This window comes from Populus trichocarpa, chromosome 18, assembly GCF_000002775.5.
Source record: "Populus trichocarpa isolate Nisqually-1 chromosome 18, P.trichocarpa_v4.1, whole genome shotgun sequence".
In the NCBI taxonomy this organism is placed as follows: Eukaryota; Viridiplantae; Streptophyta; class Magnoliopsida; order Malpighiales; family Salicaceae; genus Populus; species Populus trichocarpa.
In genome coordinates, this window is record NC_037302.2 from 13,330,537 (window position 1) to 13,343,473 (window position 12,937).

A 12,937-nucleotide genomic window follows, 5' to 3' on the forward strand; every position below is an offset into this window, starting at 1 on the left:
TTATTCTTTAATTTCTATTTTTTTTCTTAGTTTTTTTGTTAAAAATTTTATTAGTTTTCAATTTCAATCAAGGTTTATGTTATTTTTTTTTTAATTTGACCATCATTATTTTGATTTGTTTTTTTCATTTGTGAAAGTTATTTTTCTTTTCAATTTAATACTAAATTGAAAATTTTTGCTTGCCCTCTAATTTATTTTTTATTTTAATTTTCACTCTTATTTTTTTAATTATAATTTTTTTATTTTTGATCTTTTTGTGTAATTAATTTTTTTTTTTATCAGTTTCATCCTTTAGCTTCTGAATTATCAGGGATCGGGTTTTGTGATTTTTTTATTTATTGTACTTCTAAACTAATGATCCAGGTCACAAGTTTTAAAGTTAATGCGGTTCAACATCCTTTTTTCTTGCTCATTTTCTTTTTCAATTTTATCGTTCTATATTATTTTTAAAAAATAGCATTATTTTTATTTTATTTTATTCAATCAATTTCACATGTGTTTTTATTTCTATTATCTTTTTATTGATTTTAATAAAACAATTCAATAAATACAACTGGATAAATGTTTTATTTTACGAGATCAAATATTTTGATCTACATCTATCTTTCAATTTTTCAAGTTTTCAAGTAGTTATTGTTAACAATTTTTTTTCATTTATTTATATGAATAATTATCGATTTATTTATTTAAATACTTGCACAAACTTTGAATTTTTTATGTAAAAAAAACACATCAAAATAGCTTGCATATCTAGTTTTCTTTTTTAAAAATATACAACTCGCATTGAAATATGGGCCAAATAACTACACACACACAAGATGCAATTCTAAGTGTATTAAATGGGAAAGGCATGAATTGTTTAATAGTCAATATATTTAAACCTAAACCTATATTTTGTATTAAATTTATATGAATGCACAATGTGAGGGTGTGGGGACGTATGCAGAGAACTTAATTTTGATCGATGTTCAAACTAGTTTGAGGATATTTCTTACCATTAAACCATGAAAATAAAAGATTTAACATGTAAATTGGGTTTCTTTTGCCCTATGTATTGACAAAAAGTAGAAAAAATAAAATATTTATGCCAATGTTGAAAAAAGAGAAAAATATGAGAAGAGGTTTTAATAAATAGTTTGAATTTAGTTTATGTTATCACATAAACCAATTGAATTATTTAAAATTTATATTAGATATTTTTATATAAAATGTAAAAATAATAATACTGAAGAAAATCATCCCTTACACTAGTTCAATCTTTATTAATAAGTCCTCCAAGTTGTTTAAAAGTTTATGATAATATAGGATTTGGATTATGTAATTTTTGAAACTTTATTATTTTGTTAATTATGCTTTTTCTTTCTTAATAAAATTACAAAATCAATTGATGCAAAAGTATCTCTTTAAGTAATAAGAATTTCATTCTAAATGCATCAAGAAAATTATATATATATATATATATAATTTTATTACTTTTTTATTTTAGTTTTAGGGAAAAGCTCTTAAAACCAATTTCAAATATAATCAAATCATTAAGAAATTGATTACATGTGAATAATTAAACAACCACATTATATTACTACCTCAATGCATAGCCATATAACTAGTTTAGTAATAGTTTTCTAGTCCTTGCATATAAGAAGAGCCTTCATTAATCCTATATTGCTCGCCTTCTGTACGATCCTAAAGTTTCCATCACATTATTGTATGCTAAATTTCTTTTAACATGGATAATTTGCAGGCCTTTGTGAGTTGAAGCATCTCCAGGAACTAGATATCAGCTATAATAATCTCACTGGTTCTTTGCCTTCGTGTTTCTCGAATTTGACAAACCTTCAAGCTTTAGATATCTCTTTCAACCACTTCACTGGGAATATATCCTTGAGTCCCATTGGCAGTCTCACGTCCAATTCGAGATCTAAATCTGTCAGACAATCACTTCCAAATACCAATCTCACTTGGCCCATTTTTTAACCTTTCAAACCTCAAGAATCTGAATGGTGACCGTAATGAATTATACGAGTCAACAGAGCTCGTACACAATTTAATTCCAAGGTTCCAGTTACAGAGGCTTTCTTTGGCATATAATGGATCCGGCGGGACATTTCCGAAATCCCTGTACTATCAACATGACCTTCAATTTGTTGATCTCTCACACATCAAAATGACAGGAGAATTTCCGAGCTGGTTGTTACACAACAACACAAAACTCGAAGAGCTTTATTTGGTCAACAATTCCCTTTCAGGATCTTTCCAATTAGCAAACCATTCCCTTGTGAGACTGTCACATTTGGATATCTCGAGAAATCACATCCACAATCAAATTCCTACTGAAATTGGAGCATGTTTCCCGAGGTTAGTGTTTTTGAACCTGTCCAGAAATGATTTCGATGGTAGCATTCCCTCTTCGATCAGCAATATGAGCCTCTTGGAAGTCTTAGATTTGTCCAACAATGGCTTGTCAGGCAACATACCTGAGCAGTTGGTGGAAAACTGTTTATCATTAGGTGTTCTCATGCTTTCAAATAATTATTTGAAAGGCCAGCTTTTCTGGAAAAATTTCAACTTAACATACTTGACGGAGCTGATATTAAGAGGGAATCAGTTAACCGGGATTCTTCCGAATAGCTTATCTAATTGTTCTGCATTGCAAGCATTGGATGTCAGTCTCAATAATTTATCTGGTAAGATACCGAGATGGATAGGGTATATGTCTTCTCTTCAATATTTAGACCTTTCGGAGAACAATCTTTTTGGAAGTCTACCATCCAACTTTTGTTCTTCAATGATGATGATAGAAGTTTATTTATCAAAAAATAAACTAGAAGGATCACTGATTGGTGCGCTCGATGGCTGTTTGTCTCTGAAGAGATTAGATCTTAGCCATAATTATTTTAGAGGTGGCATTCCCGAGTCAATTGGTTCCTTGTTAGAGTTGAGCTTTCTTCTTTTAGGTTATAATAATCTAGAAGCTGAAATCCCAAGACAGATGTGCGAACTAAAGAAATTAAGCTTGATTGATCTTTCTCATAATAATCTGTGTGGTCGTATTCTTCCATGCCTACATCCTAGAAGCGAGTGGTATAGGGAATGGGAAAGTGCTCCTATGCCCTTGGAATATCCTACTGTTAGTAAATATGTTGAGATTACAACAAAGAGTATATCCCATGTTGATAAATTTGTTGAGATTACAATGAAGAGTATATCGTATCCAGTCAACGGAATCATCCTCAATTTGATCTCTGGTATCGATCTCTCCTGCAACAATTTGACAGGAGAGATTCCTTTTGAGCTTGGAAACCTCAACAACATTGAGTTGTTGAATCTATCCCATAACAGTTTAACAGGTCCCATACCACCTACATTTTCAAACCTGAAGGAAATTGAAACTCTGGATCTTTCCTACAACAACTTGAACGGGGAAATTCCTCCCCAGCTTCTGGACTTAAACTTCTTATCTGCTTTCAGTGTAGCCCACAATAACTTATCTGGCAAAACGCCAGAGATGGTTGCACAATTCTCAACATTCAACAAGTCTTGCTATGAGGGAAATCTGTTGCTTTGTGGACCACCACTCGCCAAAAATTGTACTGGAGCAATACCGCCATCACCGGTGCCAAGGTCTCAGACTCATAAAAAAGAAGAAAATGGCGTTATTGATATGGAGGCTTTCTATGTGACATTTTCAGTGGCATACATCATAGTCCTGTTGGCAATAGGTGCAGTTCTCTACATAAACCCGCAATGGCGACAAGCATGGTTTTATTTTATTGGGGAGAGCATCAATAATTGCTATTACTTTCTTGTGGACAATTTACCAGTGCCAGCCAGGTTCAGACGATTTCAGCCTTGTGTCTAAAACGGTATTGGCTTAGTGTATACTTTGTTTAGTGTTTACATTTCAAGTTGTGATTGATCAATAAACCAGTCTTTATAATTAGTGTTAATATATGTTCAAACACTCTGTGCCATCCTGCAAATAATGTTCTGTTTTTTTCTTAACTTACTGCCAAGTAAAGTTGCAATGAAGCAAATCATTTGTTTTCGATTATGCTTTCAAGACTAATTTCTCTACTACTTGTACAGTTGCACCTGTCTTTGAATTAGAGATTTGTTAAACTTTTGATGTGTTAAAGAGAGAATAATATACCACGACTCAAGGCATGGAAAAGACAACAATTATGCATTGATTTTTTATTGAGTATTTGCTTGAACATATATCCAGTGCTATGTTGACTTTAGTGTTACAGCTAATAAAATTACAATATGGTTTCTTTTATGAAAAAATATGAAGGGTCATGTTGGTGAGATCTCATTAGAGTTGACTGGTTCTCTATCTCTAGAGTTATAATTAATCAACAAAATAAATGTTATATATCCAATAAATATTTTTATAGTTTTAAAAATATAAAAAGTCATAGTTGCGAGTTTGTGTGATGCGCTTCTTGAGATGAGGCTTAATATAGATATAAGTAGGCTCTCTATCAAGTCTTATTTGTTTTGAAAACTTAATTGCAGTGTTGATTAATGTATTAAGTGTTAATATATGCTATTAATATGATGAGATAAAATTAAATTCTCCTATCGGATGGTTGTATAGGTTGTATAGGCATTTACTAAAACTTTCTAGTTACATTTATAATCTGGAGTGTTATGTGGTTATTTTGATTTGGATGATGAATATCTGTATATTAAGATCATATTTGAAAGTTTGGTAATTTTTGTTTTTGAATGTTTTTCAAAAGTTTTTTTTTAAAAAAATATTAATTTGATTTTTTTATTTTTTAATAATTTTGACGTACTAATATAAAAAATAACCGAAAAATATTATTTTAATATATTTTCAATAAAAAATACTTTTAAAAAACTCTTGGCACCACAAAATACTAAGTTAAAACTAAATCGATTTGTAGCTAACTAATATTCTTGCAAAATAGGTTTTGAATTCAAATCCCATGTTAGCAACTAATCGGTAATATTCTTGTAAATATATGAAATATTAACCAAATTGGTTTCCATCCCTGGAGAAAAAAACTCGAAGCACGGGTCATATTTATATATGTGATGTAGATATTGGCTGAGGAACTCTATTCTGAAAATAAAGTGTGGTTAGGGTTCTTGTTTAGCCTTTTCATGAATTCTGTACTCGTGTCTTTTGATTCTTATTGTAGTTGGTTCAGGTTTTGTCAAAAATCTCACAAGACAATTCATGATTTTTATTGAGTAGAAACTTTCCAGTTCAGGGAACGTAGTTTAAGGATGAAACTATGAAGGGTACTGATTATTAATTATTTCGTCGTTCACTGTACACTTGACACGAGTTAGCAGCTACCAAGGAAAAACTAAAGGGCGGGCTTAACTGTCTGATCATAAGAAACTACCTTAACTTCTCCGTCAACAATAACATTCTTGATGCCGCTAAAATTCCATTTCCATCTTTCTCTTACATTTATCTATTTCTTAATTCAGAAACCCTTTTCAGCTTTATCTGTTGTAAGAACAGAGAAATAAATTTTTTACTACTATGTTTTCTTGGGAATTCCTGAGGAAATCCTTAGAGTTGGCCCGTCGAGTGCTTGCCAATCAACGGACCAGTACAAGAGCATTGCTCAAACAATCAGAAGGGTCTAATCCATTACCAGTGGCAGCTTCTTTGTCAAGATCATCCTTTGGTGGGTCCAATAACGGTGACCGTAAGAGTGGAGATGCATTGCTGAAATTTTTATTAAGATCAGTCGCTTCAGGAGTTGTGATTGTTGGCTCCAGCTTGAGCTTTAGCTACTGGTATCCTTCCTTGGTTGATAAGTGTTCGTTTGTTTCTTTCGCCGACAGTACAGACGATGCAGCATGGGTGTCAAGTGAAGATCTTCTTCCACACAAGAAGAAGAAAAGGTTCCTCTTTGGAGGTACCTCTGTAATTTTTTTCTTCACTTACAATTTCGGTTTCTGAATTGAGTCATGCATGATATACCAGATTTTTTTCTACAATATTACTTTTTTTCATGCATATGAACAAGGGATCATACAGACTTTTTCAATGCCTGGTATTGGGTACTCCTTTGTATCATTTTTATCGATTGTTCCAGATTCATACAGGAGAAGAGTTTTCTTTAATTATGAAAAGCGCATCAGGTTGCAAAGCCCTCCAGAGAAGGTACGCAAATCTTTCAAGAATGGAAATATTTTCTTTGTATTTATGCCAGCATTCAATCACACACATTATTGGCGACTCAATTCATTGCAGCAACATGTCTAACTTTAAGCAATGAGAAATTGAATAATGAACTTGTGTTGTTATTTGATTTTCTGTCTGTTGAAACAAAGCTTTCTTCTTTTCTGACTTACCTATTGACTATGATTCCAAGTATGCAATTTTATTAATTGGCAATCCTACGGCTAAGCCTGGTGGTGGCAAGGTCAATTCAAGCATGTCTTGGACATTAGATCTCAATCCTGCCTCTCCGGCAGTGGAAGCTATCTAGGCTTTCCAATGCAGAGCAATGGACTACTTCAAAACCATTTTTAGGACATTTATGTTTACCTGATTGTCTGATCGGGGAAGCTTGAAACCTTTAAATGACTTACGAAAGGCTAATTCATCCACAAATGGAACCAAACATTCAAATATTGTTAGGGGTTTGTATTAAAGATGTGCATCAAGACAACCTTGCTGTCCTTCAATAAGAGCACCCAAAAACTCAGAAGTGGCATGAAAGTCAGCTGTCAACTACCCACTATCTTCCAACTCCTAGTTTTAATAGGATTGATCTTCTGGTACACTAAGTCCACTTTTCATTTTGTTTCCCTGATATTCTTTTATTTTTTATCTTCCTGGGTGTGGAAGCCATTATCACACCTATGAGTACTAGTTCTATGTTATGCTTTTTTTTGTGTGTAATGTTTCATTTATTTTCCTTTCAGGTTTTTGAGTACTTCGAATCTTTTAAAACGCCTGATGGTGAAGTTCTTGTGACACCAGCAGAATTGATGCGAGCAGTTGTTCCTGTATTTCCTCCATCAGAGTCGAATCGCATTAGAGAGGGATTTCTGAGAGGGGAAACAGTCCCTGGAGAATTGCATTGTGCACCTTCAAGATTTTTCATGCTTTTTGACACTAACAGTGATGGGCTTATTTCTTTTTCAGAGTAATAGTCTATTGTCTCTGTTGAATTTGCTGGCCTTATGAATCTCTTCAACATCAATCATGTTGCATCACATATTCTGTTACAGAAACTTGTGTTCTTACTTAGTCCTTTCCATGTTCAACGTTTAGGTACATCTTCTTTGTCACCCTGCTCAGCATTCCTGAATCAAGTTTTTCTGTTGCATTTAAGATGTTTGACCTCGACAATAATGGGTGAGTTGCTTGTAGTTTCAAGATCTATTTGCAGTTGCAGATGACCAGACCAAGAAGCTACTCACAGTAAAGACATCTAGTTCAGTAGAAATATGAATTGCCTTTCTCTTGAAGAAAATTTTTCATTTACTTGCTTTCTTCTGGATACACAGTCCACATTTTTCATAGTTCAGCTTCTGCAGAATATCAAAACAATTTTTGTACTCATACAATGCCCAGGAAGGAACAACATAAATTGTACTCATACATGTATACAGAATTAATCTTCCATTGATGTGTTTCTAAAATCAGGGTCATCTGGTTTTATAACATCTACTACAAACAAAAATACTGCTTTTAAGATGATTTTTATTTTTTTATTGCTATTTTTTTACAAGTTTTTTAACTGATTTTTTTATTCTATCTTCTAATATTAAATTGGTTATAAATTAAGTTTCTTGCTTAAGTTCGAGTTTGAGATTTTATGGGTTATGACCGCGTAAAATTAATGGGTTTGCTTAGTTTTTCATGTTATTAAATTATGATTGTCCTTTTTTGTTTATATATATATATATATATATATATATATATATATATATATATATATATATATATATTATTAAATTAATTAAACTTATTAAACTCATTTGACTCAAAGACATGGTCTCAGATTTCTTTTACTTCTTTAGAAATTCTAGTGTCGCCTTAACTTTTTTTCTTTTTATATCCAAAAAAATTTGTTTCGGGCCACTACATTGGACCAACCACTTATATAGGTTCACTCGAGTCACTTTTTTTAAATTATTTTTGGTTCATTATAATTGAACTTCCTAATTTGTTTTGATATGGGCTCCATGGTTTTATCACAATCTCATACTTTATATCACAGGTTTTGTACAATAATCATGGTTGGTCTGAGTTAATCTAGTGTGCTGTCGTCTTAATATTTTTTTTAAAAAAAAATATGTCACTTAATATGTCACTATTTATGTATTTTAAATGTTTTGTCAGCAAGTATGAATCAAAATCTTAACTTCCTAATATCTTTACATATTTTTTAAATTTTTTTAAAAGGATTAAACCCGAGGCACAATGTGGGCTAAAAAACCAATGCGTGTCTATAACTCGATTTCTACTATATTTATACTTTATTTAATTGATCAAGTAAGAAATTTATATATTTATATTCTATTTATCAATTTTTTAATATTTATTTAGATATCCATTATTTAAATACTATTTATTATTCAATATAAAAAAAAACATACATGCATACTGCATATCTATTAAATAATAAAATTATAAATGTGTGTGTGTATATATAGTGAGATGATTTTAAATTGAGTTTCTAGTGGGTTTGATAATATTTATATATTTTATTATTATTTATTGAATAATGTAATTATTCAAAAAAATAAAAATAAAAATAAAATCCATGTGGATTGGTTCAATTGATATCTAGGATTTTGGATATTAAATTGCATCCTCTCATTAAAGTTTTCCAATTTATTGAAGAAGATCAAGTAGCCCGTCATTGTTGAAAAGGTAATTCAAGAAAACTTATTTGAAAATTATTTTATGATACAAAATTAATTACATTTGTGATAGGTATTTATATATTTTCTACTGTTAGCAATCTATAGATAGAGCAAAGAAAGAATTCGCAACAAAGAGAACTTGACTCATAATTCTTAACCCTCTATACTTGTTTTTGGCACAATTTTTGGAGGAGGCAAATTTTTCAAAAAGGGTAATATTTAGAACAAAAAATAGGTTAAATTGGTTTTTGTGCTTTCACTTCATTTTTAAATAAAATATTAATTATTCATTTTTATTTTATATTTATTTTCTTAATATCTTTTACACATTTAACACTTTACCTTTAAATTTTATTTATTTATTTTTTTCTTCTATTTTTTTTTTATCTCCCGTCGAACATAACTTAAAAAAAGACATGACACCGTAGACGTGGTTGTGAGTCCGATACTGATCACATATAGCTCATGTAACTTGGATTTTTAATTTTTATTCTTTTTATGAAACTTGGCTTTTTGATCCATGTATGATGTACCCATACCCACATTTGAGTGTTGCACCTCGGCATTTTATTTATTTATTTATTATTCGATAAGTGAGACTGATATGAAAAAGTTATTAAATCCAGTTAGATATAAGGCTGAGTTATGGATTCAATATATTAATTTGAGTTGATATAAAATACTGTTGCTTTAATATATATATTTTTAAAATTTTAAAAACATTATTTTGATAAAAAAATAAATAAAATCTTGATGAATTCAATTAAATTTTAGATGAACATGCTAAGTTGATTGAGATTAACTTTCATTCAATTTAATTTAAAACCTATCCATATTAACTAAATCCCAAGTTCACCTACAAGTTGGAATAAGTTTAATAAAAATGGGAGTATTGTTACCATTAAAATAATCAACCCATTGCTTTCATGATGTATATGGATGCAATGCTAACAGTTGCAAATTTCGTCGAAGAATTAATTGCCAAAGGAAGAAGACTTTATTCTACGTGGAAAATTATTCCATTTGAATGTGAAATTGCAATTCAATTACCCAGACAAGATAAGAAGCAGTTTTTTTTTCAAAGATGGGACCGCCGTGTAATGAACCGCAAATGGCAACGTAGAGGGCAGTGTCCTATAAAGAGCCCTTGGCTCCTAAAATGTATTCGATACAATAAATTCAAGCAGAAACAGAGGAGGAAATGGGGTTAAACAGGTTCTCTCTAGCAGTAGTGGTGATGATGATGATTAATGCCATGCTTCCATTAGAAGGGTGTTTAGAGGAAGAAAGGATTGCTCTTCTGCAAATCAAGACTTCCATGGTTGATCCAAATCACATGGGATCCCCGCTACTCTCCTGGGGAGAGGATGCTCTCTGTTGTAATTGGGCAGGAGTTACCTGCGATTCCATTACAGGACGAGTTATCGTAATCTTTCTTCACAACGCAAGAGGTTGGTTCATAGATCCTTCAAAGGGAGTTTGGGACCGAAATGCTTCAATGGGAGATTGGTACCTAAATGCAACTATGTTTCTTCCCTTCCAAGAACTCAATACTCTTGGCTTGAGTAATAATGATATAGCTGGCTGTGTTCCGAATGAAGGTTTGCCTCTTAATTAAAGATTGCATTTTTCGTAATTTTAGCACGGAAATTCATATACATACATACATACATACATACATACATACATATATATTCTAATTAATCAAATAATCTTTTAGGTTTAAACCATAACAACTAATTACTAGAAATCTTGCATGCAGGTTTCGAAAGACTATCAAGACTCACCAAATTGGAGTCTCTTGATTTAGGACTCAATAACTTCAACAATAGCATTCTATCATCCTTCAAAGGCCTTTCTTCTCTTAAACATATATATCTTGAGAGTAACCAATTGAAAGGATCAATAGATATCAAAGGTGAGAGACACAAACTCACATAAAGTTATGAATCGATACTAACATCGGGCCTAAAGGTTTCCTTAATTTATTGCTACTCAGAATTTGATTCATTGAGCAAGCTACAGGAGCTAGACCTGAGCCGAAATGAGATCCAAAATCTTGTGACCTCGACAGGTATCACCTACTTAAATCCTCCTACATTTGATTGCATGTTTCTATACCTCACGACCTAACCCTTGTACTGCTTCAAATATATATATTGAAATTAAAGATAAAACTGAATATTTAGAAATTGAATGCAATTTATTTTTGAAATTAATCACTAACTGTTTGCTATAAATATCATGCAGGCTCTGGAGAACCATCAAGACTTAACAAATTAGAGACTCTTGATTTAAGCTCAAATAAAATCAACGATAGCACCTTATCATTTTTTAAAGGGCTTTCATCTCTCAAACATCTATATCTTAATAACAACCAGTTGAAAGGATCAATAGATATGAAAGGTAAGGCTCACACAAACATATCATATCAGAAACATCAAAATCTTGATAACAACTTATTGAAAGGATCAAGAGATTCGACTCGAAATGTTAGACACACACATATTCTATTCTTTGGTATGTTATAATATGAAGTTATGAACCGATCCCCATAACCTTCAATCTGAAAATAACAGGTGTAAAAGTTTTATGTTAACTAATTAGTATTGTTTGCTTAATTTCTTGCTACTCAGAATTTGATTCATTGAGCATGTTGGTGGAGCTACGGCTAGGAGGAAATGAAATCCAAAATTTTGCGATCTCAACAGGTACCAATTAATTAAGGTGCCTCTTTCCATTTCTTTTTTTGTTTTTCACTTTTAACTTTTGGCATTGTCATAAAGGGTAAAACCTGAAAATTCTTCACCCAACTCTTTGCTTATTCTAGATTTTAAATTAACCTCACCCATGCCGTAATACTATATATATCATGCAGGTTTTGAAAGATCACTGAGGCTTAACAAATTGGAGATTCTTAAATTGAGCTTCAACAAAATTAATGACAGCACCTTATCATTCCTGAAAGGGCTTTCATCTCTCAAATATCTAAATCTTGATAACAACCAATTGAAAGGATCAATAGACATGACAGGTTAGTTACATACATACATACATACATATATATTTCTTTTTACAAGTGTTTAGTGATAAGATGATTTTATTTAATTTTTTGTTTGTAATTTTAGAATATAGTCTTGAAATCACCTACCTAATTGGTACTAAATAATCAAAACAGATGTTATACATGAAAATAATAAAAGTCCCTTACAATAATTACTATTTTTTCGTAGAATATTCTTAATAATTTATACATGGAATATTAGAAGAACTAAAAAAGATATATAAGAAAAGAACATTTAATACATGGAATTAGGATATCTTTAATAGTCTGTCATTAAAATAACATGGACATGGATTATTTTTAGATGAATATAAGAATAAGGATTCTATATTTATTTTTGGATATCAATGAAAAATAGTATCTACAAAAGCGTTTTTTTTTTTTTTTAATTTAAGCTATTGTATAATAGTAAGCCTTTCTCCTATTATCTGTAATTGAAGACGAGTCTGCTTAGCTCAATTTAAATAGATTTTCTCATTCTCCTCCGGTCTATATAAATCTACCTATCCATATGGTGATAATAAAACCCCAAAACATTAAAGCGTAATAATGTCCTCCAATCCTCATGTGAAAGCTCTCCTTTAAATTTAAAACTTACACATTCTTAGACGGTGCGTGTGACCAACAATTTTTCAATTTGACCTTGACAACCTAATTTTTTTTTTCTCCTTCTTGATTCTACATCTGACCCTTCAAAGTTTCAAAACAGCCCTTCAATTTTATTTTTCAGATTTGATCATTTGTTTTATTTTAAATAATTCATAGAATTGGATTTTTGTTTAATTTTATCCTTTGATTTTTTTATCTGTCAGATTTAGTCATAATTCTTTTGATTGCTATTTTTTTAATTACTTTTGTAATTGAATTTATTTTTTAATTGCATCACTTAACATTATGTCAAGTTCGGTCCTTATTCTTTTAATTGATATTTGTTTTGTTTTAGATCTTTTTTTATGAAATTTTTTTTTCAATTTTATCTTTCAACATTTTGTTGATCGA

The 12,937-nt window shown here is 30.9% G+C and overlaps 2 protein-coding genes across 9 annotated transcripts in view; both read left to right on the plus strand.

The window, feature by feature from the left end:
* The window catches only part of LOC18111045 (receptor-like protein 15), a 100,543-nt gene that overhangs the window by 69,023 nt on the left and 18,583 nt on the right, over nt 1–12,937 (plus strand). The gene's annotated exons all lie outside the window — the stretch shown is intronic.
* On the plus strand, nt 5,263–7,267 carry LOC112325834 (calcium uptake protein, mitochondrial). Its single transcript, XM_052449278.1, has 3 exons — nt 5,263–5,906; nt 6,087–6,154; nt 6,922–7,267. Exons 1-3 carry the CDS (start codon nt 5,525–5,527, stop codon nt 7,147–7,149), a joined length of 678 nt encoding a protein of 225 aa, XP_052305238.1. The 5' UTR covers nt 5,263–5,524; the 3' UTR covers nt 7,150–7,267.

What these genes read in the sequence shown, in the direction of transcription:
- LOC112325834 (XM_052449278.1), top strand. Translation starts at nt 5,525, where the DNA reads ATGTTTTCTTGGGAATTCCTGAGGAAATCCTTAGAGTTGGCCCGTCGA. An exon ending in GAAAAGGTTCCTCTTTGGAG is followed by an intron (nt 5,907 to 6,086) that starts GTACCTCTGTAA and finishes CGATTGTTCCAG; the next exon opens with ATTCATACAGGAGAAGAGTT. An exon ending in TGCAAAGCCCTCCAGAGAAG is followed by an intron (nt 6,155 to 6,921) that starts GTACGCAAATCT and finishes TTTTCCTTTCAG; the next exon opens with GTTTTTGAGTACTTCGAATC.